We start from the raw sequence: 27,237 nt of genomic DNA, 5'->3' as shown, positions 1-27,237 counted from the left end.
AAAAAAAACTTTTTTTATTTTTTGATCTGCCAAACTTTTCCCTCCCCTCTTCTCCCTCCTCCCCCCCCCCTCCAAAAAATAACAACCAACCAACCCCGGTCTGGTTTCACAGCGGGATGGCTCGTGTGTGTGTTGCAATGCAGCTGCCTGGTTGCTTCTGTAAGGAGTTACATCGTGTAAGGATGTATGTTCTCTAGGTTTATTGAGCTGGTGCTTGGGGGCGGGGGGGATCGGACACATCAGCAGAGCTTAAGCTCTGAGCTTGAGGATGTAAAGTGCTGTATGTGGAAGTGGGGTTTGGATCTGTGCTCCTCTCAGCGGTTGGATTCAGCAGCACTGATGTTCTCACAGTGAAGTGGGTCCAAGAGCCCGGGTGAAGCCCAACAGATGTGACCCAGGACGGGATGAGGAGACTTTAAAGGCTTCTGCAGGTGGATGGTGGCAAAGGGACCCATTAACAGCTGTGAGATGCGGCGTGTGACGGCACCTGGATTTGTTCAAATAAGGGAATAACTGGAAATGATACCTGCAGTGAGAGCTGTAGGCTGCTTGTTAGATCACCCTGCCCTCCCTACGCTCGATGCTGAAACCCTGTAGCGCCCCGCTGTAATTTTAACCTCCCTTATGATTCACAGAAAGAACAACGTATTTCCTTACAGGGGAAAAAAAAAAAGAGCGCAGCACTGTCACACTGCTTCCCTGGCTCGCTGCCCGAGAGCGTTGCATCAATACCATAGGGTGCATTACATCAGCTGCTTCTGCTCCCCTGCACCGCTGGTGCACGTATGCAGCGTCCCAGCTGCTGCGCCCTGCGGTCAGGAACTGCTGCTCTGCAGAGCTGAGGTTTTGGGAAGGGCACTGCCGTGGGGACGCGTGCAGCGTGAGCTGGTGCAGGAGGAGGTGCTGATGTGCACAGAGACGGGTAAAGCCCAAAGGGAACCACGGGGAGAGGTGGAGGGAGCTCCTGGGTCAGCACTGCTGGGGTGGGAAAGGCAGGAAGAGAGCCCTGTGCCATCTGGGAATGGCGGGAGCTTGTGTCACTCTGTCCTTACCTGGAGGACCCGAACACCTTCCCTTCTGAAAAGCTGCTCTATGATGAGGCAGTATTGCCCCAATGATGTCCTAAAATCACCGGACTGGCTCATGGTTAAATGAACCCAAAGTCTGGCTCATATCAGGTGTCAGTGCCAAGCCTGTTTACAGTCCCTGTGCTGCTTTCCTCCCCTTTTTTTCCTGGCACACCTGGTGTGCGACTCACTGCCCACGTGAGGACGGATGCTGGGCTGCTCATAAAGGGAAGCACTGGGTACACTGGCTTTGTTCCCTCCTGTCCCTTGCTGAGCTGTGTGGGCAGTGAGTCAGCCCCGCGCTCACATCCTGCACGTAGCGGGGAGCTGCGGCCGGGAGGTGCTCGGGCTGCAGGGAGCTCTGCCAGGGGAAGCTCGGGGTGGTTTTGTTCTTCTTGCAAGTTCTGAATGCACTTAGGAAATTTTGTTGCAAGACTGGCTGTAAAAGTTGCTAAAGACTCGGCTATTCCTCCTTACTGTCTGTCTGCTTTTTTTTTTTTTTCTTCTTAGAATAAAGTCCTTATCTCCTCTGCCAAGTTGGCAGCAAAGGTTGCAGCCAATTCTTCGGTTCGAGCCGCATTTCTCCTCTTTGCAGCACCTTGAAAAATGAGTGCTGCAGAAAAGACAGCCGGAGGAGACAGCAATTAGGGCAAGTTTTAAGGTCATGCTCCTGCCCAGGTTGGGCTCTGCTCCCACCCTGGGTGCTGCAGGCAGCTCCAGCCCTCTGCAAACTGCAGGACATGGAGCGTAATGCCAGGAACAAAGGTCAGCGCAGAGGTGACAGCAGAATGGTGACACTTGGCCTAAAAAAAATGAAGTAAAAAAACAAACAAACAAACAAAAAAAAACAGGCAGGATTTTTTTTTTTTTTTTTTTTTTTTTGCCTCCTGAAGTTTCTCGTTGAAAGGATCTTTTCCAGCCTGGGAACTCTGTGTTCATAAAATGCAGGAGGAGGTGTCTGCATTCGCACTGTACACCGGATGAGTTTCAATAGGGCCAAGTGTCGGGTCCTGCACTTTGGTCACAACAACGCCAGGCAACCCTACAGGCTTGGGGAGGAGTGGCTGGAAAGCTGCCTGACGGAAAGGGACCTTGGTGTGCTGATGGACAGTCGGCTGAATATGAGCCAGCAGTGTGCCCAGGTGGCCAAGAAGGCCAATGGCATCCTGGCTGGGATCAGGAGTGGTGAGCAGGACTAGGGAAGTCATCCTGCCCCTGTACTCGGCATTGGTGAGGCCTCACCTCGAGTACTGGGTTCACTTTTGGGCACCCCAATACAGAAAGGACACGGAGGTGCTGGAGCAGGTCCAAAGAAGGGCAACACAACTTGTGAAGGGCTTGGAGAATATGAGGAGAGACTGAAGGAAGTGAGGCTGTTTAGGCTGGGGAAGAGGAGGCTGAGGGGAGACCTCACCTGAAAGGTGATGGCAGCGAGAGCGGGGCTGGTCTCTTCTCACTGATGATAGGACAAGGGGAAATGGCGTCAAGCTGCACCAGGAGAGGTTTAGGTTGGATATCAGGAAAAACTTCTGTACAGAAAGGGTTGCTAAGCACTGGAACAGACTCCCAGGGAGGTGGTGGAGTCACCATCCCTGAATGTGTTTAAAAACCATTTGGATGTGGTGCTCGGGGACATGATTTAGCGGCGGGTTGTTAAAGCAGTATGGTTAGGCTGTGGTTGGACTTGATGATCTTGAAGGTCCTTTCCAACCTGAGCAATTCTATGATGCTATGATTCTATGATATCTGGAGCTGCAGGAGCACAGGGCTCGGGGTGGGGGTTTGGGTACCTGAGCAGCTGATGCTCACCCGCAGACACCTCCGATGGCAGCACGGTGCTGATTTAATTAAATAATATTGAAGTCAGTGTTGTTTGAAACTGGAGTAACGACATCTATGCAGTCTCGTTGTGTGGACATTTAAATTGGATTAAGGGTGGATAAAAAGATTAATGATTAACATTAAATTAGACTAATTTTAGCCGCTCCTAATCTTATTTAGGAGAGTCTGCACAGGGAGGTTGTCAGGTTTAATTGCAGTTTTGATTAAAGCGGGCATTATAGCCAAGAAGATGACAAGAGTCGAACGTCATCGGGAGGAAGAGCTCTGCAGGGAGGTGTAAGCACTGAGGCTTAACCCAAATCCCACGGCGCGAAGGGGGGGCACATGGCGGCCGGGGAGGGGATGCCCCCAGTGCAGCCCTGCACTGAGCTTGGGTGCTTCTGGGTTTTGGTCCCTGCTCCCCTGCCACACTCACTGCCTCTTAGTGGGACAGTTCCTCTATGGGGACACGGGGGATGTCAGACTGTGCACCAGAGCAGGAGCTGGGCAGTGCCCTGTGCAGGCTGAGCAGAGGGCACTGGGGTAACCCCAGGTTAGACCTAAACTAGGTCAGTGATTTTTTGGATCCAAAGCTTTATTTGCTTTCAAAGCAGGTGTTAGGATTTCTGGTAAGGAGCGGGGATTTCATTAGAAATTCCTGAAATGCCCATGTGCTCAGGACAGTGCTGTCATCTGTACGTGGTGAGGTGGGCAGTGAGCAGCCTGCAGCAGCATTCGTCTGGGTGAGCTTTCAGCTGTGGCTTTCTCAGGCACTGTCTGTGGGGGGATGCCTGAGATTGGCTGCTAGGATCTGCAGGAAACCTCCTCGTAAGAGCCCAGTTCCCACCAGGACACAGTGCTGATGGGGGTCCCCCAGACCAAGCCATGTCCCTGAGTACCCACCTGCTTTCCTTCTGGGACTTACCGATTTGCAGCAGATATTCCTTAAGTGAGGCTGTTCTTGACTGAGCTTGCAGAGCCTGGGGCACCGAGGGGCAGTTTGCATTGAAGGCGCTGTGGGAAGATGAAGTGAACATCCTGGCTGCAGCCTGTGTGCTGACCTGGGTCAGTATGGTCTGGTCGGGGGATGGCTGATCCCCCCCAGCACCAGCAGCGCAGCTTCCAAAGCAGAGAGCACTAAGCAGAGCACGAGCCAACCTGTCCGTCTGTCCCTGCTTTGGCTGTGACTGAAGCAGACAGAAGAGGTGCCCAGCAGCAGACATTCAGCCCAGTCTTGCGGGATGGCTGCATCCAGCACCACCAGGAGCAGTGTAAAAGCCTGCACCCACCACAGCCCCCCTCCCCTCTCCTCTTTTAGCCGGGATGGGGGTCAGGGAGGTTTGCGGCAGCTACTTGCAGTGCTCGTTAGGCACTGAGCCCTGGGCTGCACGGGGCTGAGCTGGGGGTCCCTGTGCCCCACCTGCATGAGATGTGCCAGGATGCTGTCTGTGCTCGTGGCCTGCTTCCTCAGAAATACGCTCCTGTGTTCCTCCCTGCACCCCCCGACCCCCGGCTGGGGTGAAGGAGCGGCGCTGGGTGCAGGAATGCAGCAGCCCCGCATTGCTGAGCGCTGGCTCAGGGCGGCACACCCAGCTCCGCTCCTGCACCTCGCGCTGCGGGCACACCTCACCGGGAACCAACACTGCACACTTTGTAGCCCTAGGGGCAGCATTTTTCCTGGCTCTGTTGCACGCCTTTTCTAGGAGCTCCGTGTGAAGATGGGCAGGCAGCTCCCACCAGCAATGCACTGGGTGCTCAGCTCCGGGGCCACCTGGCGCGGTGTGACGGGGCGCAGGATGCGATGTCGGGGCTGAGTCACTAAAGTCAATAGCAAATCTTCATGCAAGTTTTCCCCAGGGTTGGCTTAGACCATAAAAATTCGTTAGAACAAGAGCATGGGGGGGGGGGTCTGCGTGGTTCTGGGGATTCGAGGAGGTAAATATGGAACGTGCATCTCTGAATTCAGTGGTGCTGTGCGTGCTGGAGCTGTGCCCCAGTGCACGCTGATGTGAAGCACTGGTGGCACTGAAGTGCCAAGCACAGCAGAGCTCTGCGTTAGGCACCAGGCAGGGGAGAAGGACGATTCTCGTCGTGACTTTCCCACAGGCTCCCAAGGAGCTGTTATATCCATCCTGGTGTGATAAATACGGAGCCTCTTTGGAAATCCTGCCACTTTTCTAAGTACCCAAATGAGGATTGCGCTTCTTAGAAAATGTGGCTCCTCTTTGCCTTCTTTTTTTTTCACGGCTGGTTAGTTCGCAGCGCTGCGTTTTTGTAGATCGTGTAAGATGAGGCTGAGAACTATTTTGTGCCTCCAGGGGCTCCGCTGCTGGAGACAGGAGAGGTGCGTGCCGCAGCCTGCACGGCCCCGTCCCTGCTGACGCCTGGTGCTCATCCACAGTGAACTCACACAGAATCTCGCTGGGCTTTAAATCCCTAGGTCGTGGTGCAGAGCAGGGTGCACCCAACCTGTGCACGAGGCTGGGCACCTCGCCCTGCTGGGCGTGCAGCCTGGCACTGGGGAGAAGGGGAGCGAAACCCCTTGGGTGCAGCACCCACCTGAGGTCTGGGCACACCTGGGGCACGTCCTGGGGCTGCAGGGATGCGCCTTAAGGCGCTCGATGCCATTTCCTGCAGACCCGCTTGTTCACGCCGCCGTCACGCCACGAAGTGACGCCGTGGCTGTGTCTGGAGCAGCTGCTCTCCCCGGAGCTGGGTGGGGATGTCTGCGGTGCCTGAATCACGCCTTTATCGCTGCTACACCCACGGGCACCTCTCTCCCAGGTGAGGCAGCCGCCTGTTAAAAGCCAAACAGGACGGCAGCAGCACCCGGAGACGGGTGTGACGGCGTGGATCAGCCTCCAGGAACGGCGGGGAGAGCCCTCGCCACCAGGCAGGTACGTGGTGGGGACCTGGGACGCCTCAGGGACCGGGCACGGGGCTCCGGTCACGCAGGACAGCAGCAGGGGGAACTTCCTGGAGCAGAGCGTGCTGCCGCCTGCCCGGCTCCCATAGCAGCCCTGCCCTTATCAGTGCCCCCAGCCCGAGGTCGGGGCCCTTGGGAGCTTCCAGCAGGGCCAGGCTGGAGGGCAGCAGCGTGGGGTGGCTGCGGGCTCCCCGGGCACTGCTCGCTGCTGTGTTTGTGCCTGTGGCTTTTTGGAGTCCCCGGAGCCGGGCAGGCAGAAATTGGAGCTCTGCAGATGGCGAGGGGCCGTGCTCGCCCGTGTGGTTCACTTCAGCAGCAACACAAAGAGCCAAAGATAGCACCTGGGGAGGGGGCTGCCTTGTGCTCAGCTCGGGGGGGACCCTGGCTGTGCCTCGCCTGTTGGGTGAAGGGCTGCAATTCCTTGTACTCATCTGTTCTAATGTACAGTCTGAGGGGCTCCCTCTGCATTATCCCTCATTCTCACCCCCTAGACCAACTAAAATTAGATAGACAAGGAAAGTAAAGCGCCCAGGATGTGACTTAAGGTGGTATTTTCTGCTCATTTTTGCTTATGCTGCAAATTCCTCTCTAGGTGTGTCCTCGTCCTTGGCGTGATGGAGTCTCGCTGCCAGCTTTGGCTGTGGGCATTATTTGTCCTCCTGGGTAAGGCTCAACATTCCATGTTTCTGGGAAAATAGGAGGGAAAGCTGACTAAACGTTTGCTGCCTATTGGAAATTACCTCGTTCTTTTAATTGGGTTTGTATATGAGTGCTGCAGTGGGCTATATTGCCTAGAGCCTCCGTGCGTACCATGGTTTGAGCAAGGTGAGCTTATGGATAGCTAAACTCCTTGCAAAGGAAATTGGACAATTATGTTTATTGATGAGAAGGGAATGATAGGAAGGTTTTCCCTCTGAGGCTAAGAAATGCTGCTGGGTAAGCACTGTGTTAGCAGCATTGTGGCTGGGAGATTGGCATTCTGTAATAGTGCTCTGGGAAAAGGATGCTCTGCGCCGAGCAACCTCCTACAGGGCCCAGCAGGTACATGAGGGAAACCAGACCGGGCTGCTAAGTACAGTGAGCAGGGAACTGAGCATCCCTGCCATCGAGACATCGGGGATTCTGGAGGTGTGTCCTATCAAGAAGAGTTTCAGGAGCAATAGCCACAAAAAGCTATTTTAAGCTCTATGTACTATGAAAAGCAAAGGCAGTTCAAGGGTGAGCCCTCGTCCTTTCTGGCGTGCCCAGGTGTAGCTCTGTCCCAGGCCAACCTGCTGAGTGACCGTGTGCTCCTCTCCTGCCATTGCAGCCTGCCCGCAGCCGCGGGGCGCGCAGCCAGCCTGCTCCCATGGGGCCTGCTACCCCCCCGGGGGGGACATCCTGCTGGGACGGGGCCAGCACCTGACGGCCTCCTCCACCTGTGGCCTCACCAAGCCCGAGACGTACTGCACGCCGCACGGAGAGGTACGTGCTGCTCCCTCTGCTCCCAAGCCCTGGGTGGGGATGCTGATGCCTTCACGTGTCCTTCCTACCCTTTACAAGGATGCCCTTGACCTGCTTGGGGTGTTTGTCTCTCTCCCTGCATGCTTCGTGGGGGTCCTGCTCTGCACCCCATCAGGGCAGAGAAGCTGAGCACGAGCAGGGAACAAGCTGTGCAGTGGGCAGAATGGAAGCTTTGCGGCCAAAAATCCAAAGCCATCCAATCCCCAGCCGCCTCAGCTGTAAGCTAAATTCATCCTTCAATTGTCAGAAATGGGAACATTCCAGGGCTCTCTCTGGAAGAGCTGCTGAGCCGAGCAGCTGTTTCCAATTAAATTGTGCGGGGGTAGGAAGTGGTGCTCAGAGGATAACAGCTGCAGCTGCACGTTCCCAGGCTCCAAAGCTGTAACCAAAATCCAAAGTCAGAGCTGAAGGCTAACTCCGCAGCATTTTCAGCTCTGCGCTCAGGCAGGGGTGACGTCTGTGACGTGAACCTTCCTAACTCCTCTCTGTGTTAGTCTGGAAACCCGGCTGTGCTGGAGAGCTTAGAAGGGAGCAGGCTCAGAGCAGGGCAGGCAAGGAGAGCCTTGGGAGGGTGCTTGGATGAGGTGCTCAGGAGGAAAGGACACAGCAGTCCTCCATGAGGCCGTGCTTTCTGCAGTGAAATCCAGCTGGACTGGGTCAGCTTTCTTCTATGAAGTACCCTGAGCACAAATATCTGTTTGGGGCGGAATGAGTGGGTGAGGTCCCATGGTGGCATTGTGGTGGCCGGCACATCTTCAGGTCCCTAAAACATCCAGGTTTTGTATTCCTTAGACCTTGCCAGTGGAGTCAGCACCTTATGCTGATAAGTACTGAGGTTGGAAGGAATTTGGAATGGTTAACACTGGTATGTGAAGTTGGATTCATCACTTCTAGCTTTGAGAACAGGATCTTTGTGTACCCAGTGCCTTTCCTTTGCTGGAATCAAAGACCTTCATTTCTGTTCTGCAGCTGTGATGGCTGCTACAAGTTGTGAATACTCCAGCTTCTATCTTTGGAGACATCCTCATGCTGAGCATTTCCTAATTACAGCCAAAATGAATCACCCAAACTCACTTTTTTTTCCTATTCTCACCCCATAAAATACTCAAATGTTTTACTGACTCTTCTGACTTCTTTTGTTACACGCCTTGCTTGCGTGCTGGTGCCAAATAGGTACAAATTTGGAGTGGGTTTTGCAGTCTCAGCAGAGGGCACGGGACGAGGGGTTGCTCTGGGTGCCGATGCCCGGTGCCAGCTGGCGGGTGCGAGTTGTCTGCCCGCCGCCCCGGGGGCTCTTTTGCAATTCTGCTGGGCTGTTCTATTGCAGCCCCCACTCCATTGTCTGCTCCGGGCCCTGGCTCTGGATCCCTCTAACCTTTATACTTTGCACCACTGATTGCTCCATGCCTCGGAGACTCGGGATTGCCATTTATAGCACAAGGGACTGTGGCGATGATTAGAAAAGTGAGGGGGGAGGAAAGCAAACAGACCAATGGCCTGGCTTGGAAATCACTCAGCGCTCAGGAAATGGCTGTTCAAGGTGGCAGGGAGAGCAAAAGCGAGAGGAAAACTAAAAATAAAGTAGGTGTCCCTGAATTTGATGTCCCGAAGGCACTGATGCATGTGGAAAGACTAAGACAGGTGTGATTCAAGGCTGGTTAGCTCATCTCTCTGTCTGGATGCTAAACATAGTGCTTTGGTAGCAATGTGGGTAACCAAGGGGAGGCTCTTGGTGTGGTTTTCACGTGGATTAGCGACTCCTAGCCCGGCCACCCCCTCCGAGGACAGCGTGAAGGCACTTGCTCTGCAGCACTGTGCCCTGGCTCTCGTGTCAGGCCGGGCTAATGCTGCTCGGGAGATGCCCGTGTCCTCAGGGCCCTGCAGTGCTTCCAGCCGAAGGACGTTTTCAGAACTAGAAAAGAACTACAGTTGTAGTACCCAAACCGCTCTGCAAATCGCTGTGACGTCTTTTGTCAAAGAATAGGCAAGATAGGGAAAAGTCTGTTTTCCTTCTGTTTGTGTCGCTGCTCTGTTACCTGCTTTCTATGGTGATGCAATTTGTGGGCACGTGGCAATTCCATGGGCCCTCACACCCTGTGAAACATGGGATGTTAAATGTTGTTCACATAAGGTCAGGGACAAGGGTTTCTGGTTTCTGCCTGCTCGCATTTGCTGTCCATGGGCATGCAGTGGGTGTGAGCAGTGTGAGGTGGGAATCACCTGGATCCCTCCTCGTGCCATGGTGCCATCCCTCCCTAAGCACTGAGTTGGTTTTGGCTGCTTCCAAAAAACACAGCTTGATGCCTGTGAAAGTGAGTGTGTTGAAGAGTTCCGCCCGCCTTACTGCTACCATCTGATGGTTACATCTGCTCCCACCTGCGTGAGTTGGCTGGGGACCTTGGTGTTGGTCTGGACCATGCTGCCTGCTCCCTAGGGATCACTGGGTGTGTTGGAATAGGAAAGCTCCCACTGAAACGCTCCTGTGCCCTGCAGCTCATTTGCTTTCCAGACCCCAGTCATGAATCAAGCTCAAATCCTTTGCACAGAAAAGTGCACTCTCAGAAGCAGGGGATAATTGTAGTCAGATAGTACTGAGGAGGTTCCCCTGCTCAAAGCAGGGCTTCTGGTGTTGGGAGCTGCTTCACAATGCCGAGGGTTTGCACCAAATAATTCCCATTCCTGCCCTGCTGAAGGTAACTCAGCAGCCGTGGGTTGCTGCTCTGTGCTATCACATCCTGCTCTGGCATTCCGACACACCTTGTTCTTGGTGCAGGGATATGTCTCTACCTGCAGCAATGTGCAGAGGAAGAAAGCAGCTTCCCACTTTTCTCCTCCTCCATTCTCTCTATCTGTTTTTGCCACATGAGTGCAAATTCCCACATATGCTCTCAGACATCACGTCACCCCTCGCAGACAGAGTCAGAGGCAGCCGGGCCTCGACCATGTGTGGGGTGGGGAGCAGCTCGTGCAGCACGGATTTGCAGACTGTCATCGTGGCAGGCTTTAAGTGAAGCTTTTCTGAAGGGAAATGACGTGAGGACAGACTGGGTGAGGAAAACAGGCACCCACATGCTTGCTTTCACGCAGGAGGAATCAACTTCACTTCCTTAGCCCTCATGCCTAAGATGTTTGCACTGCTGCTGTCCCAGCCCTGCGATCACCGCTGAATTCGGGGTCACCAGCAGCACCAGCCCCAGGGGCAGAGCGCTGTGTGCTTTCAGCTCACTGTGTCACTTCTGATTGACTAACCAAGGACATGGCACTGGGGGTTATGGCTAAGACACACACACCTACACTCCAGAATCGAAGTACAGTCCCGTTTTATGAATGCAGTTTGCTCACAGGAGGTTTAGCAGCAATGACATGTCTGTTGGTACTACTGCAGCATCTCCCCATGGAAAGCAGATGGAGCACGTCCCTGCTCGGCCGGCCTGGTGTGCAGTGCTGGTGTTAGCATGGAATTCATGGGGCTGGAAAAGGGAATTGCATAAGAGCTCTGACAGGTGTCTTTGTTCCCAATATAACTTACTCTTCCTGCCAACCCTATTTTTGAATAATGCTCCATCTCTCTGTATACATATAAATTCCTCCTGCCCTCCACTCCCCAAATAGACTTGGGACAGTGATTATTATTGCAATAGGGTATTAATTGCACAAGGCACACGAGGCTGCCGCATGGGAGGCTGCGTGTCGGGAGCCGACTGGCACAGTGCTCTGACCCACAGAGCTGTGTTGGCACAGGACCACCAAGGTCCCGCAGCTCCTAAAGGTCTCTATTCCGTGTCTGGAGAGCAGCAGCTTCTCATATGTGCTGATGAGTAGCCTCAGTTTATTTTGAGTGATGCACCTCTGCCAGGAGGTTTTATTTTAAGAGCTCTTTACTCATATTAAAATGGCAGCTACAGCTACTTGACATACTTTGGTCAGAGGCCATCAGCTTCAGATTGTTTGAGGTTTTCTGCTGCCACACGTGGGGAGGGGGAAACGAGGGAGGAGAGTCAGTGCCAGGCACCTCATTCACAAGGTCAGAGCAGAGAGCAGCGTGAGGCAGCAGGGCACGGGGCCGGGGCTGGGCTCACACCCGTGTCCCCAAACTCTGCACGAGTGTCCCAAGCGTATATTTGGCCTTTGCAGGTGTCAGTCACCCATAGGTACATGTGTGTTTCCACTCGTGCTGCCCATCCACACATACGCTTTCCATCCCTGTTTGCAGTATTGCTCTGCTTTTCCATGTAGCGTACGGTCATCTTTACAACAGCTGTTTTGTTCTGAACAGATTATTTTGTCTCCACCACTGACTTGTAAAACAGGAGTCTGTCTGTTCTCAGCATGCTTGCTCTTCCTCTCAAATGACCCGCTCGTGAGTTACATTCTAAAGGTTGGAACAGATTTCCTTTGTTCCCAAGATTTCCGTGACCTGAATTTCAGGTTGCTCCAAGAGCAGCGCTGGAGTCAATGAGCACTTTCTAAGCAGCTCCTTCTGCTAGCTACCAGAACTCACCGTGGTTCTTGGTGCTTCTGGTTTGCCATGCAGCTGCATGGCAAGCCTTTGCTGCTGGGCAAGGGGAGTATGGATGGAGAAGGGGCCCAGAGGCTTGGGGACTGAGTTTAGAAACTGTGACCTATTGACTTCCATTTATCATATATTCTCACAGCCCTGGTCTATTCCTGGCAAGCCTGGCTCTGATGAATCTATTGAGGCTGTTTCTGTGCTGTGCTGGTAAATATGCGGGGGAGAACTGGGGAAAGGTGTGCTCCTAGGAAACCTTCCCTCAGACCAGAGCTGGGTTGCCATTTTTGGTAATTCCCTCTGTCCCAAGGAACTTTGAGACACATATGCACAGTCCGTAATAGTGAATTCTCGCGTTGTGCAATAGAGGAATTTCACAATTTGCTCCAAGTGCATGAAATCATTTTTGCTTTCCAGTGTTAATTTTGGCCTTAATGAAGATGGAGGATGGGAGCGGGGAAAAAAACCAAGCTTTCCGCACTCAGGTCTGCGGCTGCCCTGTGTGATAAAGCGGGGAAACCGTGAATTGGCAACGATTGCTGCGCAGCCCCCAGACGTGGTGGGGTGTGAGCTTCCCCTCCGCTCAGTGCTGAGTTCTAAGTGTGACTGCAGCCAACACTCGTTGTAGTTGTGGGACGCGCTTGTGTCTGCGGCGGTGTGAATGGTCTCAGCAAGCATGCATGAGTAATTCCTAATGAATAATTGAGCTGACATTAACCTTTCCCCTTGCAGAAAGGCGTCCTCCCCCTGTTCTAATCACAGTCAGAACTGCCGGGAAGTTTAATCATGATTAGCAGTTGTTTGTGAGGTTATTTCCGTGGATAATTGCCGTAGCTTTCCTGCCGTTTTGCTGCTGGCAGTCATTATCTGCAGTGAGTTCCTCTGCCTGGGTCAGGGAATGGTGCTTCTGGGTCAGGGAACAGTGCTGCTGATTCCTATTGGCAGAGCTGGGAGGAGGTGGTGGAGCCAGGGAACCTGCACCATCATGCATTTGCAGGTCCATGTTTGCTTACTCTGCAATATTGTTATAAATGTTGCAGTTAGCCAACTCCTGTTCTGGGGTATTAATAGGCAGAGAACATAAAGAGTGGAAAATATTGTGGAAACAGGTTGGTTTAGGCTGAGGATCTCTTCCCCGTGCCCAGTGCAAGTGCTGAGAGGCTTCCAAGCCTAAAAGTGCTTTCTGCTCAGAGCCAGCCTGTGCTTTGTATGGTGTTGTGTGAGGGTAAGCAAAAAGGAAATTCTGGACAGTTTTCCTATTGGTTTTCTTTTACTTTTTTTGAAGATGAATTTGAATTCATTGTTGTAGAAACAAGAGACTTGGCTGACTCCCCAGCAGTAAGGGAATATGTGTAAAACTTTTTGTGGTTAAAAAGGGAAAACAGAAACCCTCATCCCTCCGAGCCCTCGAGGCCGCAGCCTCCCGCTGCCTCTCCAAGGCACAGGCTTCTCCCCAAACCCAGCACACGGGCAGGACCAGCAGCTGGAATCTGCTCAGTAACAGCTGGGGTGATTTTAGCACAGAGATGGATTTAAAGCACTGCTTGTCACCCCTGGGCTTACCACCACACCATTTAGGAAGCTACTTTACGGATCTGGTGACTGACAGCTTCCAGCCTACATGATGTGCATTGCTTTTGCTTTTGGGACGTTGATGCCCTCTGCCTCGTGCAGCTCCCCTCCTGCCTCGGGATGCAGCTAGGACCCTTTCCAGCAGGCGGGATCTGTGTTTTTGGGTTTCATCCACGGAAGCTGTTTGCAGCCTTCCCATTCAACCACCTCAGCTCCACCTGTAGGACCCCCCAGTTTGGTGGTGCCCTCCCCCAGCCCATCTGCTGCTCCGTGCCGCCTCCCCCCTTGGCCATACCTTCCCACTCCCTGCCTCTTGCTCAATCCCTCTCTGTCCCTTTCCACGCGTTTCTGAGCCCTCCCACGTGCTGCACGCACCCGGCAGCCGTTCGGAAGCAGCGGCGCAGCGCGTTGCTTGGTTGCTCAAAACCAGGGTGTTTGTTTGCTCCCCGGGGATCCCGATTTCCCCAGTCCCCGCATTGCCCGTGCCACGTCTCTGTTTGCTACTTGAATGAGTTGCTTAAGTGAAGGGCTGAACTCTGAGCCACTCCACTTCCCACCCGCTGACTTTTCACCCTCTGAGCTGTTTGCTGCCGCTGCTCTCGGAGGGGAGAGTGCAGAGGGGGCTGAGCCCCACGCGGGGTTTGGGACGTGAGAGGTGGAGGGCTCTTCTGCTCGCCCAGACAAACAGCTGCTCGGCCGTGGGCGAGGGGCAAACCGGTGCTGAAAAGCTGCAAAGAGCTCTTTTTCAAGACCTGTAATTTTGGAAAATGATTTTTTAAAAGTATTTTTTTGACGGTTTGCTAAAAATACGTTTCGGTCAAGACAATTTTCGGTTTTAGTTTTTAACCCTTTCGTTCATGAGTTTCCTTTTTTTACGTGGAGTGTGAGGGGAACCACTCTGGTCCCGGGTATCACTGGGCATTTGATGGTGGTTCTCCAGGTCCCCAGAAGCTTAGCTCCACTGATGCCACGTGCTCCTCGGTGATGTCCCCACTGTGTTGGGTCCTTGCCCAGTGCCGGTGGGGTCTGCATCAGGGCTGTGCCCTGCGTGGGCTCCCACCCACCTCCCACCCACCCTCTCTCCTTGCAGTGGAACATGAGATGCTGTAAGTGCGACTCCCGGCTGCCACATGCCCACAACGGGCACCGTGTGGCCAACGTGCTGTCCTCCGCCGGGCGGACACGCTGGTGGCAGTCCCAGAGCGGTGAGTGCTGGTCCCCAGCAGTGCTGGGTTCAGTGTACTGGGGGAAAGGATGGAATAGATGGCTCGGCTCGTGCAGCCAAATGGTTTGCTTTCCTGAAGTCCTGCATCTCTGAGGCCATCTCTCTGTGTCCGCAGGCATGGAGCACGTCTATTTGCAGCTGGATCTGGATGAGAAGTTCCAGCTCAGCAGCATCGTGCTGAACTTCAGGGTCAGTATGCAGCAACGTGGCTCACAGGGAGTTCTGGGTGGTGGTAGATGGGCGTTGCTGGCTCCCGGTGGTTCAAGAGTTGATGGAGACCCATAGGACACAAGGTCTTAGAGGGAATGGGAGGAGGATGATGATGAGGATGAAGATCTCCCCAGCCCTGGGTGGGAACCAGTTCAACAGCAGCGCCTTGCAGATGTGCCTCTCTCCCTGATGCTGCAGTCGCCACTGCCCGCTGCGATGCTGATTGAGCGCTCCATGGACTTCGGCAAGACATGGGAGGTGTACCAGTACCTGGCCTCTGACTGCGCTGCTGCCTTCCCCCACGTCCCCCGTGGTGCCCCCGAGAGCTGGGGGGATGCTCGCTGCCAGCCGCTGCAGGCCCAGCACGGGTACCCCATGCATGGGGGCAAGGTGAGGTCTGGGGAGCTTGGGTGGGTTATGGAAGGGTCTCCAGCATGTGCCTGTGCCCCATAGTGTGACCTTGGATTTGAGGTGGCTTGTGTGATGCCCCAGAAACATGTGGTCGCCCAGAAAACTTTTACAAATATTCTAGCCAGTGATGCTGTACACATCCATTGCTGCTGGGCGGGCTCTGGAGGATTCATGTTGCTCCTAAGGGACAGCCCTCACTCCTCTGTGGGTTAGCTCATCTTCCTGCAAAACCCTCTGCATCTCTGGAGCCTTTTTTCTACCTTGAGTGATGGCTGGGGTCTGGAGCACACCCTCACCACTCAAGAGTTTGAAAAGACAGCATCCTGCTTTTGCTGCTTTCTAATTGAGTTTTTATTCCTTCTAAGGTGAAATTCAGCGTCCAAGACCTGGCATCTACCATCACTACCTCTTACAGCCAGACTGTCAATAGTAAGTGAACGGCCTCTGTTATGTCCGAGAAAGGGAGGGAAGACGCAGCCTGTGGTTTTTGAAGGGGTGATGGAGGATGCAGGGCTGGAGCAGTTCTTCTGCAAGCAAGGCCTCGAGCTGCTGCGTGGCCAGTGGCTGCCCTGGTGCCTCCAGAGTGCCAAGGAGCAGCCTTTGGTCTTTGCTGATGATTTGGCTGCTGCTCAGGGTGCTGGTGCTGCTGTCTCTGAGCCCTCTGTGCTCAGCGTGAGGCACCTATGCAGCCAGCGCCTTGATGCTGCTGTCCCCTGACGATGTCTGTCCCCAACAGAGCTGGGGCAGTTCACCAACCTGAGGATCAACTTCACCCAGCTCCCACACATCATGCACCACAGCTACCGCTCGCCCAGCAGCTTCTATGCCGTGACGGAAATGCAGGTGCTGGGAAGCTGCTTCTGTAATGGCCATGCTGACCGCTGTATCACTTCGAGGGACCTGCACGCCGCGGTGAGCCTCGTGATGTAGGGAACAGCCCGGGGACAATGCTGTGTGTAACTGAGGGGAGTGATGCCCATTTTGCCTGCAGCAGTGGGATGGTGACCACGAGACTGAAGACTCTTACCCCATGTCCTGTATGGGGAGGGAGGCGGAGGGGCTTTGTGAGGAGTTTGGGAGCTTGGTGGTTGCAGGAGCTGAGCTCTGAGCCCACACAGGGTAACTCTACTCTCTGCTGCAGGTGCATGGGCGCTGCGAGTGCCAGCACAACACTGCTGGCCCCCACTGCGGCCACTGTGCTGCCCTCTACAACGACCGCCCCTGGGCCCCCGCGGAGGACAACGACCCCCACGAGTGCCAGCGTACGGTGATGGCCTTCCCCCCTTCCTCCTCCTCCTGAGCATGAGCTGTCTGTGCAGAACGCCCTCCCAAAGCATTATGCTTCACTGAGGCTGCAGCCAGGGAATGCCACGGGTGCAGCTGCACTCCTCTGCTTTGCCCAGTATGCCCCAGCTCCATACTGGGACTGCTACTGGGTGCAGATGTGCCATGCAGGGGACTAGGGCACCCTCTAGTGACAGCGTGTCCTCGGCTGCTGGAGGGCCTTGCACGCTTGCATCACCAGATGAGCTGTTCGGGTTTTTTTTAGGGTGTAACTGCAATGGCCACTCGGCCTCGTGCCACTTCGACCCGGAGGTTTTCCACGCCAGTGGTGGGGTGACCGGGGGTGTCTGCGACGACTGCCAGCACAACACGGCGGGGAACAACTGCGAGCGCTGCAAAACCAACTATTTCCGCAACCAGCGGCAGGATCTCACCCACCCTGAAGCCTGCCAGCGTGAGTGCCCAGTGATCCCTCCCTTGATACCCCTCGGTTGCTCCGAAGGCAGCTCAGCAGCGCTGCTTCTTGCACCTTTCCAGCCTGCGAGTGTGACCCGGACGGCACGGTGCCAGGCTCCGTCTGCGACCCGCTCTCGGGACACTGCGTCTGCAAGGAGAACGTGCAGGGCGAGCGCTGCCACCTCTGCAAGCCAGGCTTTGCCCAGCTGGCTCATGCCAACCCCCTGGGCTGCCGCAGTGAGTATGCTGTGAGACCAACCAACCTCACCAACCTCCCCCCACACCTTTGCCCTCAGCATCCTCTGCAAGGGCCATGCTTTCCAGCCAGCTTGGGTTTGGGGTTTCTAAGGCATAGCTGCATTTTGAAAAATGTTATAAAGCTCCTTGCTTAGGCTGCGGCCTGTCTCAAGGATGTGTTTGGCCACAGGGATAGGGAGAAAAGAGTTCAAGGCATGCATAGGGCCGTGCCCTGTTCCTGATGGAGGCAGCTGCAGGGGGTGCTGCAGGCAATGCGGTGCAGGCATGCCGGGCTGTGTGCAGCAGAGGGCAGCCGCAGCTTGGGGTGGGCGCTGTCTGTGCTGGGAAATGGAGGTCTCTGGGGCTGCTGGGTCTGGCTGCAAGGCTGAAGTGGGCAGCGCAGTGCTAGAGCAGGGATGCACCTTTGTGCCAAGCTCTGTTGCGAAGGGAAGATAGGGAGAGCACATCTCAGGCAACAAGCTCCCAGCTTTGCATGAAGCCAGGTTGCTGCTCAGCACCCGGTTTTAAGCCAGAGAACCTCCCCCCATTTCAGGATGCGCCTGCAACGTGCTGGGAACGCGGCAGGATGTGCCCTGTGATGACGAGACGGGGAGCTGCTCCTGCCTGCCCAACGTGGTGGGCATCGACTGTGACCAGTGCGCGGCTGGGCACTGGGACATGGCGAGCGGCCGGGGCTGCCGACCCTGCGACTGCAACCCCAGCGGCTCCCACAGCATGCACTGCAACCAGGTACTGCTCTGAGCATCCTCGGGTGGTCACCGGCTGTCTCTGTGCCAGGATGTTCCCTTTGGAAAACATGCCAGCCATATTTACGATTGTTTTCCCTGCCTGCTTCAATACAGCTGGGGGTGCCACTGCCAACAGGAGCTGTCCTGCTGGATAGCGCTGCAGCCTGGGACTGCTCAGAGCACTGAAAGCATCTGTCCCAATTCTGGGAGCTTCTGCAAATGGGCAGTGCACTTCCTAGCACAGTCTGCTCTTGTTTTCCTCTTCCCATTTCCTAGAAGAACTATGACAGGCTACTCAGTAAAATGAAAGGAGGTGGTAATTACAGAGGCATGATTAAGCCGCTCTAAAAGGCTTGATATTTATTTAGCAAGGAAATCCTAATAAGAGATCTTCACACAGGCAAGGCAAGTTAATTATCCTCATTTGTCAATGGAAAGCATGTGTGTCACTTCAGCTTTAATAGACAACTGGGAAAATTATAGCTAAATGTAAAAACGCCATAACAAAAGCAAAGAGCCAAAGATAGGTTCCAAACAGTGCAGGGAGGAGACCTGAGCTCACAAACTGGTTGCTTGTGGGCGATTCCTTTGTCTTGGAAACAAAACCTAAAGCTTTGCAGTGCTCGTGAGCTGAGGCTGTTTGCAGACCTGGCCCCACGGCTCTGCGCAGCATTGGCATCACTGCAGCCTCGTCCAAGGACATGGGCTGTGTAGAGAAGACTGGCAGCAGGCTGGTGACAAAACGACTTATTTCTCTCTCGCCTCCACTGCAGTGGGGAGCTGTGCTCCCTGCTGTGCCCCTGCATCTGTTAAGAAGCATTGTGGGGTATAATCTGCTGCTTTTACTTCAGGTGCTGTTTTTCCTCCACTCTGCTTCACTTCTCTCCCAGGCTGGGAACTCCTTTTGTGGCTTTCCTGCCCCTAGGTAGGAGATGAAGCTGACAGGTGACAGAAAGGCTGGGGAGCGGCTCAGTGCTCACCAGGGAGGGCTTTCCCAGGAGCATACTCTGTGCTGAGTCCCCTCCCTGATGTCGTTCTCCTTCCTCAGTTCACAGGACAGTGCCAGTGCAGAGAAGGCTTCACGGGGCGGACGTGCTCTGCCGCGCAGCAGGAGCAGGTCTGCCCAGATGGGTACTTTGGAGACGTCAGGGTCGGTTGCACAGGTAGGGAGCATCAGGTTTGCTTCTGGCATGGTGTTTCTTAGCACTGTGAAATCACTGCTATTCTGGAAGAAACGGCACCTGGCCCATGCCCTGACATCAGCATTCTCCGTGCTGTTTCACCTCTGTCCCAGGCACTGTGGGGCTACCACGGTGGGTTCCACTGCACATCCAGCTAGCAGGATCTGATTTGTTGTTATTTTCCCCTTTCATTAAGATTCACACCTTTCCTCTCCCATTTCCATCCCCCAGAGTGCAACTGTGACTTCCAGGGCACCGAGGACGTGGGGTGTGACAAGTCTACAGGCCATTGCCTCTGCCGCCCGGGTGTCACCGGCCCCCGCTGTGACCAGTGCCAGCGGGACCACTGCAGCACCTACCCCAGCTGTGAGCCATGTCACCCCTGCTTCCACACCTATGACGGTGACATCCAGCGGCTGCGCCTGCGCCTACAGCAGGTCGGCCTGAGCAACTCCAGCATGGGGCTGCCTGGGGGCTCCCACCTGGGCCCCCGGCTCTCACGGGCACAGGGCAGCGTGCAGCAGGCACAGGGCATCCTTGGTCACTCATCCGCCACCGAGCAGGGCCTGGCCCAGGTGGGCAGTGGACTCACTGCCATCAGGTGAGGGATGCACTGCTTTGGTTCTGTAACTGGAAATATTACACTGCCCTGCAATCCCACCGGGCACACCCGCAGCATCCCAGCCTGAGAGGGTCCTGCTCTCTGCCTACACGTGGTTTTCTCTCTGCTCAAATTCACATTTTCTGCTTTTTCAGGGAGCAAATGCAAGGCATTAATCCCAACTTTCAGTTTCTGGATGTGGCTGCCACTCTATCTAGTGAGCTTGAAGCTCTCAACAGCAGCCTGCTTACCATCAGTGCCCAGTATCAGAGCAAGAAAACCCAATTTGAAGCCAGCCGCAGCACAGATCTCTCAGGTACAGCACTGCCACTCTCAAATCTCTTCATTTGCAGCTGACAATTTAACTCAATGGGACCATGTGCCTGATGGTTTCCCAGCAGCCAGGTGGAGGAGATGGAGAAGTTTTCAATCTGTCAGCTTAGGAACAGTAAACATCCTCTCTCCCTCCTGCATGAGAGATGCTTCCTGCCCTGCCTCATCTCTGACCGATTTGGGGCTATTTGCTGTGGTTGCTGGGGCTGGGCAGCTCAGTGTGCAGATAGGAGCCCTATGTCCCTCCCTGCCAGTGCAGCAGTGTGTGCCAAAGCACCCCAACGCCACAGCTCAGCAGGGGACAGGGCTGAGCCCAGGGCTTGTCACCAAGCTGGGGGCGGCTGCAGGAGTGACGGCTGTGTGCAGATGGAAGAGATGGAGGGGTGGGGAGGAGAGCCAGCAGCTAGCTGTCAGGTGTTCAGAAGAGCTAATTACGCCCTGTGATGCTGCTGGTGGTAGGTTGCCATTAAATCCCTGCAGCAGCTAAAGCTCTCCAAGTGCCATCTTCTGCTGCCTCCTCCGTGCCATGCTGTAGAGCATGGGGCCCTGCTCTAGCGGTGCGAAGGGCTCTGAGTGAGCTGTGGCACAGCCCTGCATCAGAACGGGCATGGCTTTTGCTTTAGACTTGTGTCAGTTTCAGAGTCCTAAACATGAGGTCAGTCCTTCAGCAAAGCTCTGCAGCTCAATGTACAGGAATGGCTGAAAGGCGTTTGGAAATAAAAGGAGCTTTTTATTTGTGCCTTCATGACTAATCACTCTAGCTGTGTCCCCCTCCTCTCCATGCACACATCCACTCACAGGGTGTAGTCAATGCTTTCCTTTCGGTAGCTCTGCTGCATTTATGACTCACTGAGTCATTTGTGTCATTCACTGCCTTTATTCCTGCAGGAGCCTTTGGGACCATCCGATCTGCTCACCAGACATCCACCAACGCCAGCAGCCTTGCTGCCGCTGCTGCCACACTGCTGGCCATGTCCAGGGAGAGCCGCAGGGATGCGGCAGGGCTGGAGGCAGCGGCTGCCACGCACAGCAGCAAGCTGCTGGCCCTCAGGGCCCAGATGGCCTCTTCTCCCAACCTGACCCCTACTATGAATAAGGTGAAAATAGAAAGGGGTTCTCTGACTGTGCTTGTATAGTTGTCACTGGGGCCTTGTGTGGCTCAGGGGGCAGAGGTCTCACGCTGCACTCACACATCTTTGCTCAAATTGCCCAGTGTGGCACGATGAAGTGGGCATGGGGGTGATGGATTGATGGTTAGACTAGGTGATCTCAGTGGTCTTTTCCAACCTCAATGATTCTATGACTCTATGAGGACTTTGTTCAGAGATACATGCCCTGAATGGCAAAGTGCTACTTGTGGACACTGGAGCAGAACCATCTGAGTGTCCCTTGCTGCAGACAGCAAACACCCAAGCGCTTCCTCCACCCCCTCCCAGCCATGCACGTCTTTCCTCCAAGGACTCTCTCACGTGTCAGTTCTCCTGTCTCACAGACCCACTTAATTTCTGGATGAGGTTTCTTTTCTTTCTCCTTCACTGCTTTGTTATTGCCATGGAGATCCATTTCAGTGCCTCCTAATGCACGGTTGCTGTGGAGACCACCAGCCTCCCCTCTGCTTTGCAGGGCACCGTCGTGTTCCCGAGCGTTGAGCAGGGCTGGTGCTTGCACTGGCTGTGCACCTGCCCATGCTCCTGCAGCAGTGCTGTCTCTGTTGGGTGGCAACACGAGAAAGTGCCAGGCAATCAAACACACTGCTCAGACCTCCTCATCCCACTGTCTAAAAGCAAATTACAGAGGTTGAACGGGGTTTCCCTACAAGGGAAGAGTTGCTGTTCTGAGGGTCAATGATGTGGTTGCTCCATGGGCCAGCGTGCTGCTGGCAGCCAAGCAGACGTGCTCCAGCCACTGCCATCGCTTGGGCTACCTCTGAACCTGTCCCCAGGTGGACCTCCTGCTGCACAGCACGCCATGTTCCTCAGCCCCTTGGCGAGAGCCTGTCAAAATTGCGGCCCTTAACAAAATGGCAGCCCCTGTCAAAATGGCGCCCCCCCGTCAAAAAGGCGGTCCCTGTGAGACTCCATCTTGACTCTGTAAGGCCTCATAGCCAAGTGTAAGCCTCACCGCCCTGCTGCTTTCTCCCTTTCCAGATCTGTGGTGGTTTCCGAGCAGAGACATGCACCCCAGCGCGGTGCGAGGGCCCGCTGTGCCCGCAGGATGGTGGCATGGCCTGCGGGGATGGCCTTAGCTGCCGTGGTGCCAGGCCACTAGCTGGCGGGGCCCTGCGCGTGGCCGGGAGGGCTGCAGGGGAGCTGGGCAGCCTGAGCACACGGCTGCAGGAGACAGCACAGCTGGTGAGTGTCAGTGGGTCCGAGTGGTGGGCATGGAGGGGCGGCCCGCCATAAAGCACCTTCAGCTTGGTCTGAGGTTCAATCATCTGCACAGTGTCTCTGCCTCTCCTTGGCACAGGAGGCAAAGAGCTCCTCCTGTATTTCCAGCGGTGTCAGCAGCTGTGGGAATGTCGCTAGGAAGCCGGAGCCTGGCCTCCTTGTGGTGTTGGGATTAGCATGGCAGAAGAGAGAGGGATGTGGAAACACCTCAGAATCCACAGGGCTGCTCTAACGTTTGATGCAGCCTGGAGCGCTCATGTTTGTGCTACTGCACCTCTTTTCTACAGCCACTGAGGGCTTGTGCAGATTAAGCGAGGTTTCAAAGTCATTCAAAATCCATTTCAAGTGGGTTTTCAAAAGCTAAATAGTACTGCCCCTTTTGGGAGCTTTCTTTGCAAATTCAGCCCTCAGTCTTTAACATTTACATCCCTGGAAAACGATGGCATGTTAGAAATGGAAATAGTGTGATTTCAAAGTGACCTGCTCAATTCACTCAGGGTTTAGGGAGGGCTGTTGGGATTCCAGGTCAAGTAGGAATGACTCCATCAGGATTTTGTTTTTTGCAGATTAAAACGACAGAGGCATCTGCTAATCAGATTCAAAGCAATGCCTTGCGACTCGTGGAACAGATGAGCATAACAAGAACACAGATTGAAGGAGATGTCCGGCGTGCCCAGCAGTTCATCCAGCAAGTTCGGAACTTCTTGTCAGGTAGCAATGTGCAAGCTTACAGTCTGTGTGTGCAGGTTGGCTTGTGCATGGAAAACCCAATTTTTACTATGATATTATGTATGAGAATAGTGTACAAGGGAGTAACAGAGCAGCTCACCCCAGCTAGACTCTCAGCTACCTGGTTTATCCAGACTTCTTTGGGAGTCTCTTGCTGTCCTAAGGGCCAGCCATGCCATGCCATGACAGATGCTCCCCGAAGGTTTGCAGTCAGCACTGGCCACAGAGTAGAAAAGTTTACGAGCGACCCTACGGACAGGAGACAAATGGACATCTCTCTGGAACAGACTGCTAATCGTGAGAGAATTCCTCATTGGCCTATAAACCAGTGGGATGACTTATTGTTCACAGACAGATTGTAATAACATAATAAGCCTCACGAGCATTAGCTGAATAAGAAAATCAGGTCACTTGGTGCTGCCTGGTGTTAATGATGAGGGAGGATATTTCTGAGCTAATCACTGGGCTAATGTCCCTTGGGCTCTGCCTGATTCTGATTCCTCAGATTTATTAACTTTTATTTGTGCAATAAAAAGGGCTTGTGTTGAAACACAACCTTATCTACTCAGTGGTGCAAGCCCTGCCTGTGCTCTGCAGGAACAAGGAGCACAATTCTGCCTCGGCCTCTCTGTGCCTTCCATTTGGTGCTCCATTTCTGTCAGGATGGGGCAGTTCACATTCATAGTGAGCCTGCCTTTAAGGACAGGGACCTGAGCTGGTGGACTGAACCAGAGTAGATCCTGGCAGCTGTCTGAAAGGAAGAGACAGTGTGTGAGAGCGTGCACAGCTGGACATCTGCCTTCACCCTCCTGTCACACCTCTCTTCTGTGTCTGACACTGTTCCTCTGTTTGCCTGCAGACAAAGACATGGACCCTGCTACAATCCAGGAAATCAGTGAGTTTGTTCTCTCTCTACATCTCCCTACGGATGCTGCCGCAGTCCTGAGAAAAATGAATGAGATTCAAAATTTGGCTACCAAGCTGCAGTGCCCAGAGAGCATACTTGCCCAGACGGCCGATGACATCGCAAAGGCCAAGCAGCTGCAGCAGGAGGCAGAACAAGCCAGGTCAGCGTGGCTGAAGGCTTTTGGCAGCTGAGGGTCACTCAGCCAGAGTGAATGTGCTGATGCTCAGCTGGGGTGAAATATAACTGTGCTTCTATGTATGCATGGTGGCTAAAAGGATGAGTTTGCAGTCTCTACAGAGGCTTCTCTGATACTTTGATTCAAATAAGAGTCTGGCTGCTAGAAATAGATCTTGTTATGGATACTAGAGCAAGAAAGTCTTTACCAAAAGTAGCAGAGAATTTTCTCTATTTCTCGAGACCATATAAGGGGAGATGATGGGGTTGCTCTGGTATTGATACTGGTGACCCACATTCTAATCACACAAGAGAGCATGAGGGGATTAAATGGGCTATTTGTTTTCTGGGTGAAAGTTGGGAGGATTATCCCATGGCCCCTTCAAAAGCAATTACAGAGTGCCCTTGCAAATTTGGAGCATCTGCTTTGTCATTTGTTGACTTTCAGCAATATCCAGCAAGAAGGTGAGTGGGATAAGTATGTAAACTCCTTTATAGTGTCTGACACCTGCTTAGCCTTCTGGAATTGATGAGACAAACCAGTCTGGCTTCTGTTATGATGTGGAATACTGATGAAAAACCATGAAACCATGACACTATGGGAAGCTCTGTCCCCCAGTCTGAACAGTTCCACTGAAAAGCAGAAAGTATTCAATGAAATTGGTTCCCTTTAATTTCCCTTTAATTCTTTTTCTTGCACTGCTTGCAAAGCAGATGTTTCTGGATCTCTCCCCTTCTCAGTTCATTTTCTCTCTTTGGGGATGTGAAATGGAAGTAACATTTCTCTTGAATGGAAGCCTGCTCTATGGCTGAATTGTGCTGTGTCCAGATGTGTGTGGGGTGATCACAGCCTTCTCAATTACAGTGCTATCTTGCTTCTCCAGCTTGCTTATTTTGCCCCTGTAACCCTGATATCCCGTCCATGCAATTCTCTACACTCATCCCTGGCTGTTTTTCACGTTTCCCCAGGAACCGGGCGAATGCTGTGGAAGGCAATGTGGAAGAGGTTGTTGGGAATCTGAGACAGGCAAACACAGTGCTGCTGGAGGCCCAGGGGGCTATCAGGGGCTCGGGTTCTTCCCTTCGGTTCATTCAGGAGCGTGTAGAGGAAGTAAGTGGTGTTCAGTGCCTTCACAAATAACAGTGCTGCTCGCTGCTGCTTTGCTGCTTTGCAGCGTGGTACAGCCCTGTACCAGCAAAGTGGAGAAATGGGATAGTTTGTGTAAAAATCCCTATTCCCTATTGGGTCTCATTTGTCTGCTTCTCCGAGCTCCAGGCCTGCTCCCTGAAGGAAACCCATGGGACCTGACTGCACGGAAAAAAAAAGTACTGCAAATAGTTTTTGGTTGCAATTTCCCTCTTAACATGGAGCATTCTGCTTGTAGATCGAGGCAGTGCTTGGTCCAGCTGAGAAGAACGTGGGCTCGGTGGCAGCCCAGCTGGCCGTGCTGGTGGAGGGGCTCCCCGGGCTGCAGCAGACAGCGGGGCAGAACCGGCTGCGGGCCAGCGACGTGCAGCAGACAGCGGCAGCAGCAAGCGAGGAGGCCAATGGGGCTCAGCAGGTACCGTGGCCGTGCACCATGCTCTCTCCAGCCTTCTCGATCTTAATGCCTTTTGCTGAAGACCTGTTTCTGCTCTCTGCCACACCTGAGGCAGAGCAGCCCATGCAGATCACAGTCAGTATCTTTGTGAGCGCATTGCAAACCTACGCATCTGTATATGAACGTAATTGCAGAGCTCTGGCGTGGTATCTCTTTAGTATTTAAAACGGATTCAACGTTGGAAAATCTCCACCAGACTATTTGCTCGATCCTACATGTGCATGATTTACTTTTCCCCAGGCTTTCCAACAAGTGAAAGATATGTATGCGGAGCTGAAGAGCAGGCTGGGGCAGAGCCCCACGCTGGGAGCACAGGGCAGCCGTGTGCAGAGCATAGACCTGGAGGCAAAGGCTCTCTTTGAGGAAACATGGGACATGATGCTCAGGATGGAAAGTAAGCCTCTGAGCTCAGGGTGATGGGCAGGTGCACTGGGGCTTGTGGGTGCCAGAGGGGTTGGGGTTTTTTGGGAGGAAGAAGAGGTGCAGGAGAGAGGAGGGGCTCAGCCCTGGAAGGCAAACTGCACATAATGCCTTCCTCCAGTCATGATCTCACAAAACCCTTCCCTGCCCTCTCTCCTCAGCTTTGGAAACTGAAATTCGGGAAAGCAACAGAGCCCTGGTGGCCAAGTCAGCCAGGCTGTCCGGCCTCCAGGAGCAGGTGGGCAGGATCCGGGATGCCATCCATAAGCGAGTCACCTACTATGAGAGCTGCTCCTGAGCAAGGCCGTGCCTTCCTGCTGCAGACACCGACTGCTGTGTTGATTCCCATTTTCTGGCAGGATTTCTCACTTTCCTAACATCTGTATATTTAGCAAATGGAATTTCTGTCCTTTTGGAAAGGAGCTGCACTGAGCCAAAGGAGCAACCCCCTGGGCAGGTTTGTGGTGGTTGGACCTCCTGAAGCTGCCTGGGCATGGAGGAAAGGGACAGACACATGGAACTTCAGCAGCAAAGAAGCACATCCCCCACACTGTAATTTCCAGAGGGATAAAAAAAAAGAAAAAAAAAAAAGGAGTTCATGTTTTAGCCAATTTAAGCTCTTGCAGTTGGATTTGCTGTTCAAATTAAACCCCTCGTATGGGGCAATGCAGCTAATGTTTAAAACTTGCCATGGCTGCAGTACTTCCCTCCTAGATTTTTCATCAAAGAAACAGATTGTAGAAATGGAGAATTTTATCTCCATCATATCTACATAGCAAACCTCTATTTCTACAAGAAGAAATGCAGTCTCATACTCAAGATGTGTGATGTTGAATGACTTCTTTGACTTTCTGCCACAATCTTCTTATTTACCATGCAACACTTTGCCAGAAAAATATCAGAGGGAGCAGGTCTGCAGCTGCATGGGGGATG

General features: G+C 53.7%; 1 protein-coding gene across 1 annotated transcript; it reads left to right on the top strand.

Annotated features, from left to right (window-relative positions):
- On the top strand, positions 5,264-27,155 carry LAMB3 (laminin subunit beta 3). The gene is made up of 23 exons (XM_021377420.1): positions 5,264-5,785; positions 6,407-6,477; positions 7,124-7,278; positions 14,490-14,604; positions 14,740-14,813; positions 15,033-15,224; positions 15,611-15,674; positions 15,982-16,157; positions 16,387-16,507; positions 16,795-16,983; positions 17,067-17,222; positions 17,776-17,972; positions 19,020-19,134; positions 19,384-19,753; positions 19,909-20,069; positions 20,975-21,183; positions 22,234-22,437; positions 23,040-23,184; positions 24,062-24,269; positions 25,253-25,394; positions 25,669-25,845; positions 26,125-26,278; positions 26,466-27,155. The coding sequence occupies exons 2-23, from the start codon at positions 6,429-6,431 to the stop codon at positions 26,600-26,602; spliced, it is 3,510 nt and encodes a 1,169-aa protein (XP_021233095.1). The 5' UTR covers positions 5,264-5,785; positions 6,407-6,428; the 3' UTR covers positions 26,603-27,155.

The sequence above is a fragment of the Numida meleagris genome, chromosome 25 (genome assembly GCF_002078875.1).
Source record: "Numida meleagris isolate 19003 breed g44 Domestic line chromosome 25, NumMel1.0, whole genome shotgun sequence".
NCBI lineage: Eukaryota > Metazoa > Chordata > Aves > Galliformes > Numididae > Numida > Numida meleagris.
Note: the sequence above shows the minus strand (reverse complement) of the source record. Positions and strands in the feature narration are given on the sequence as shown.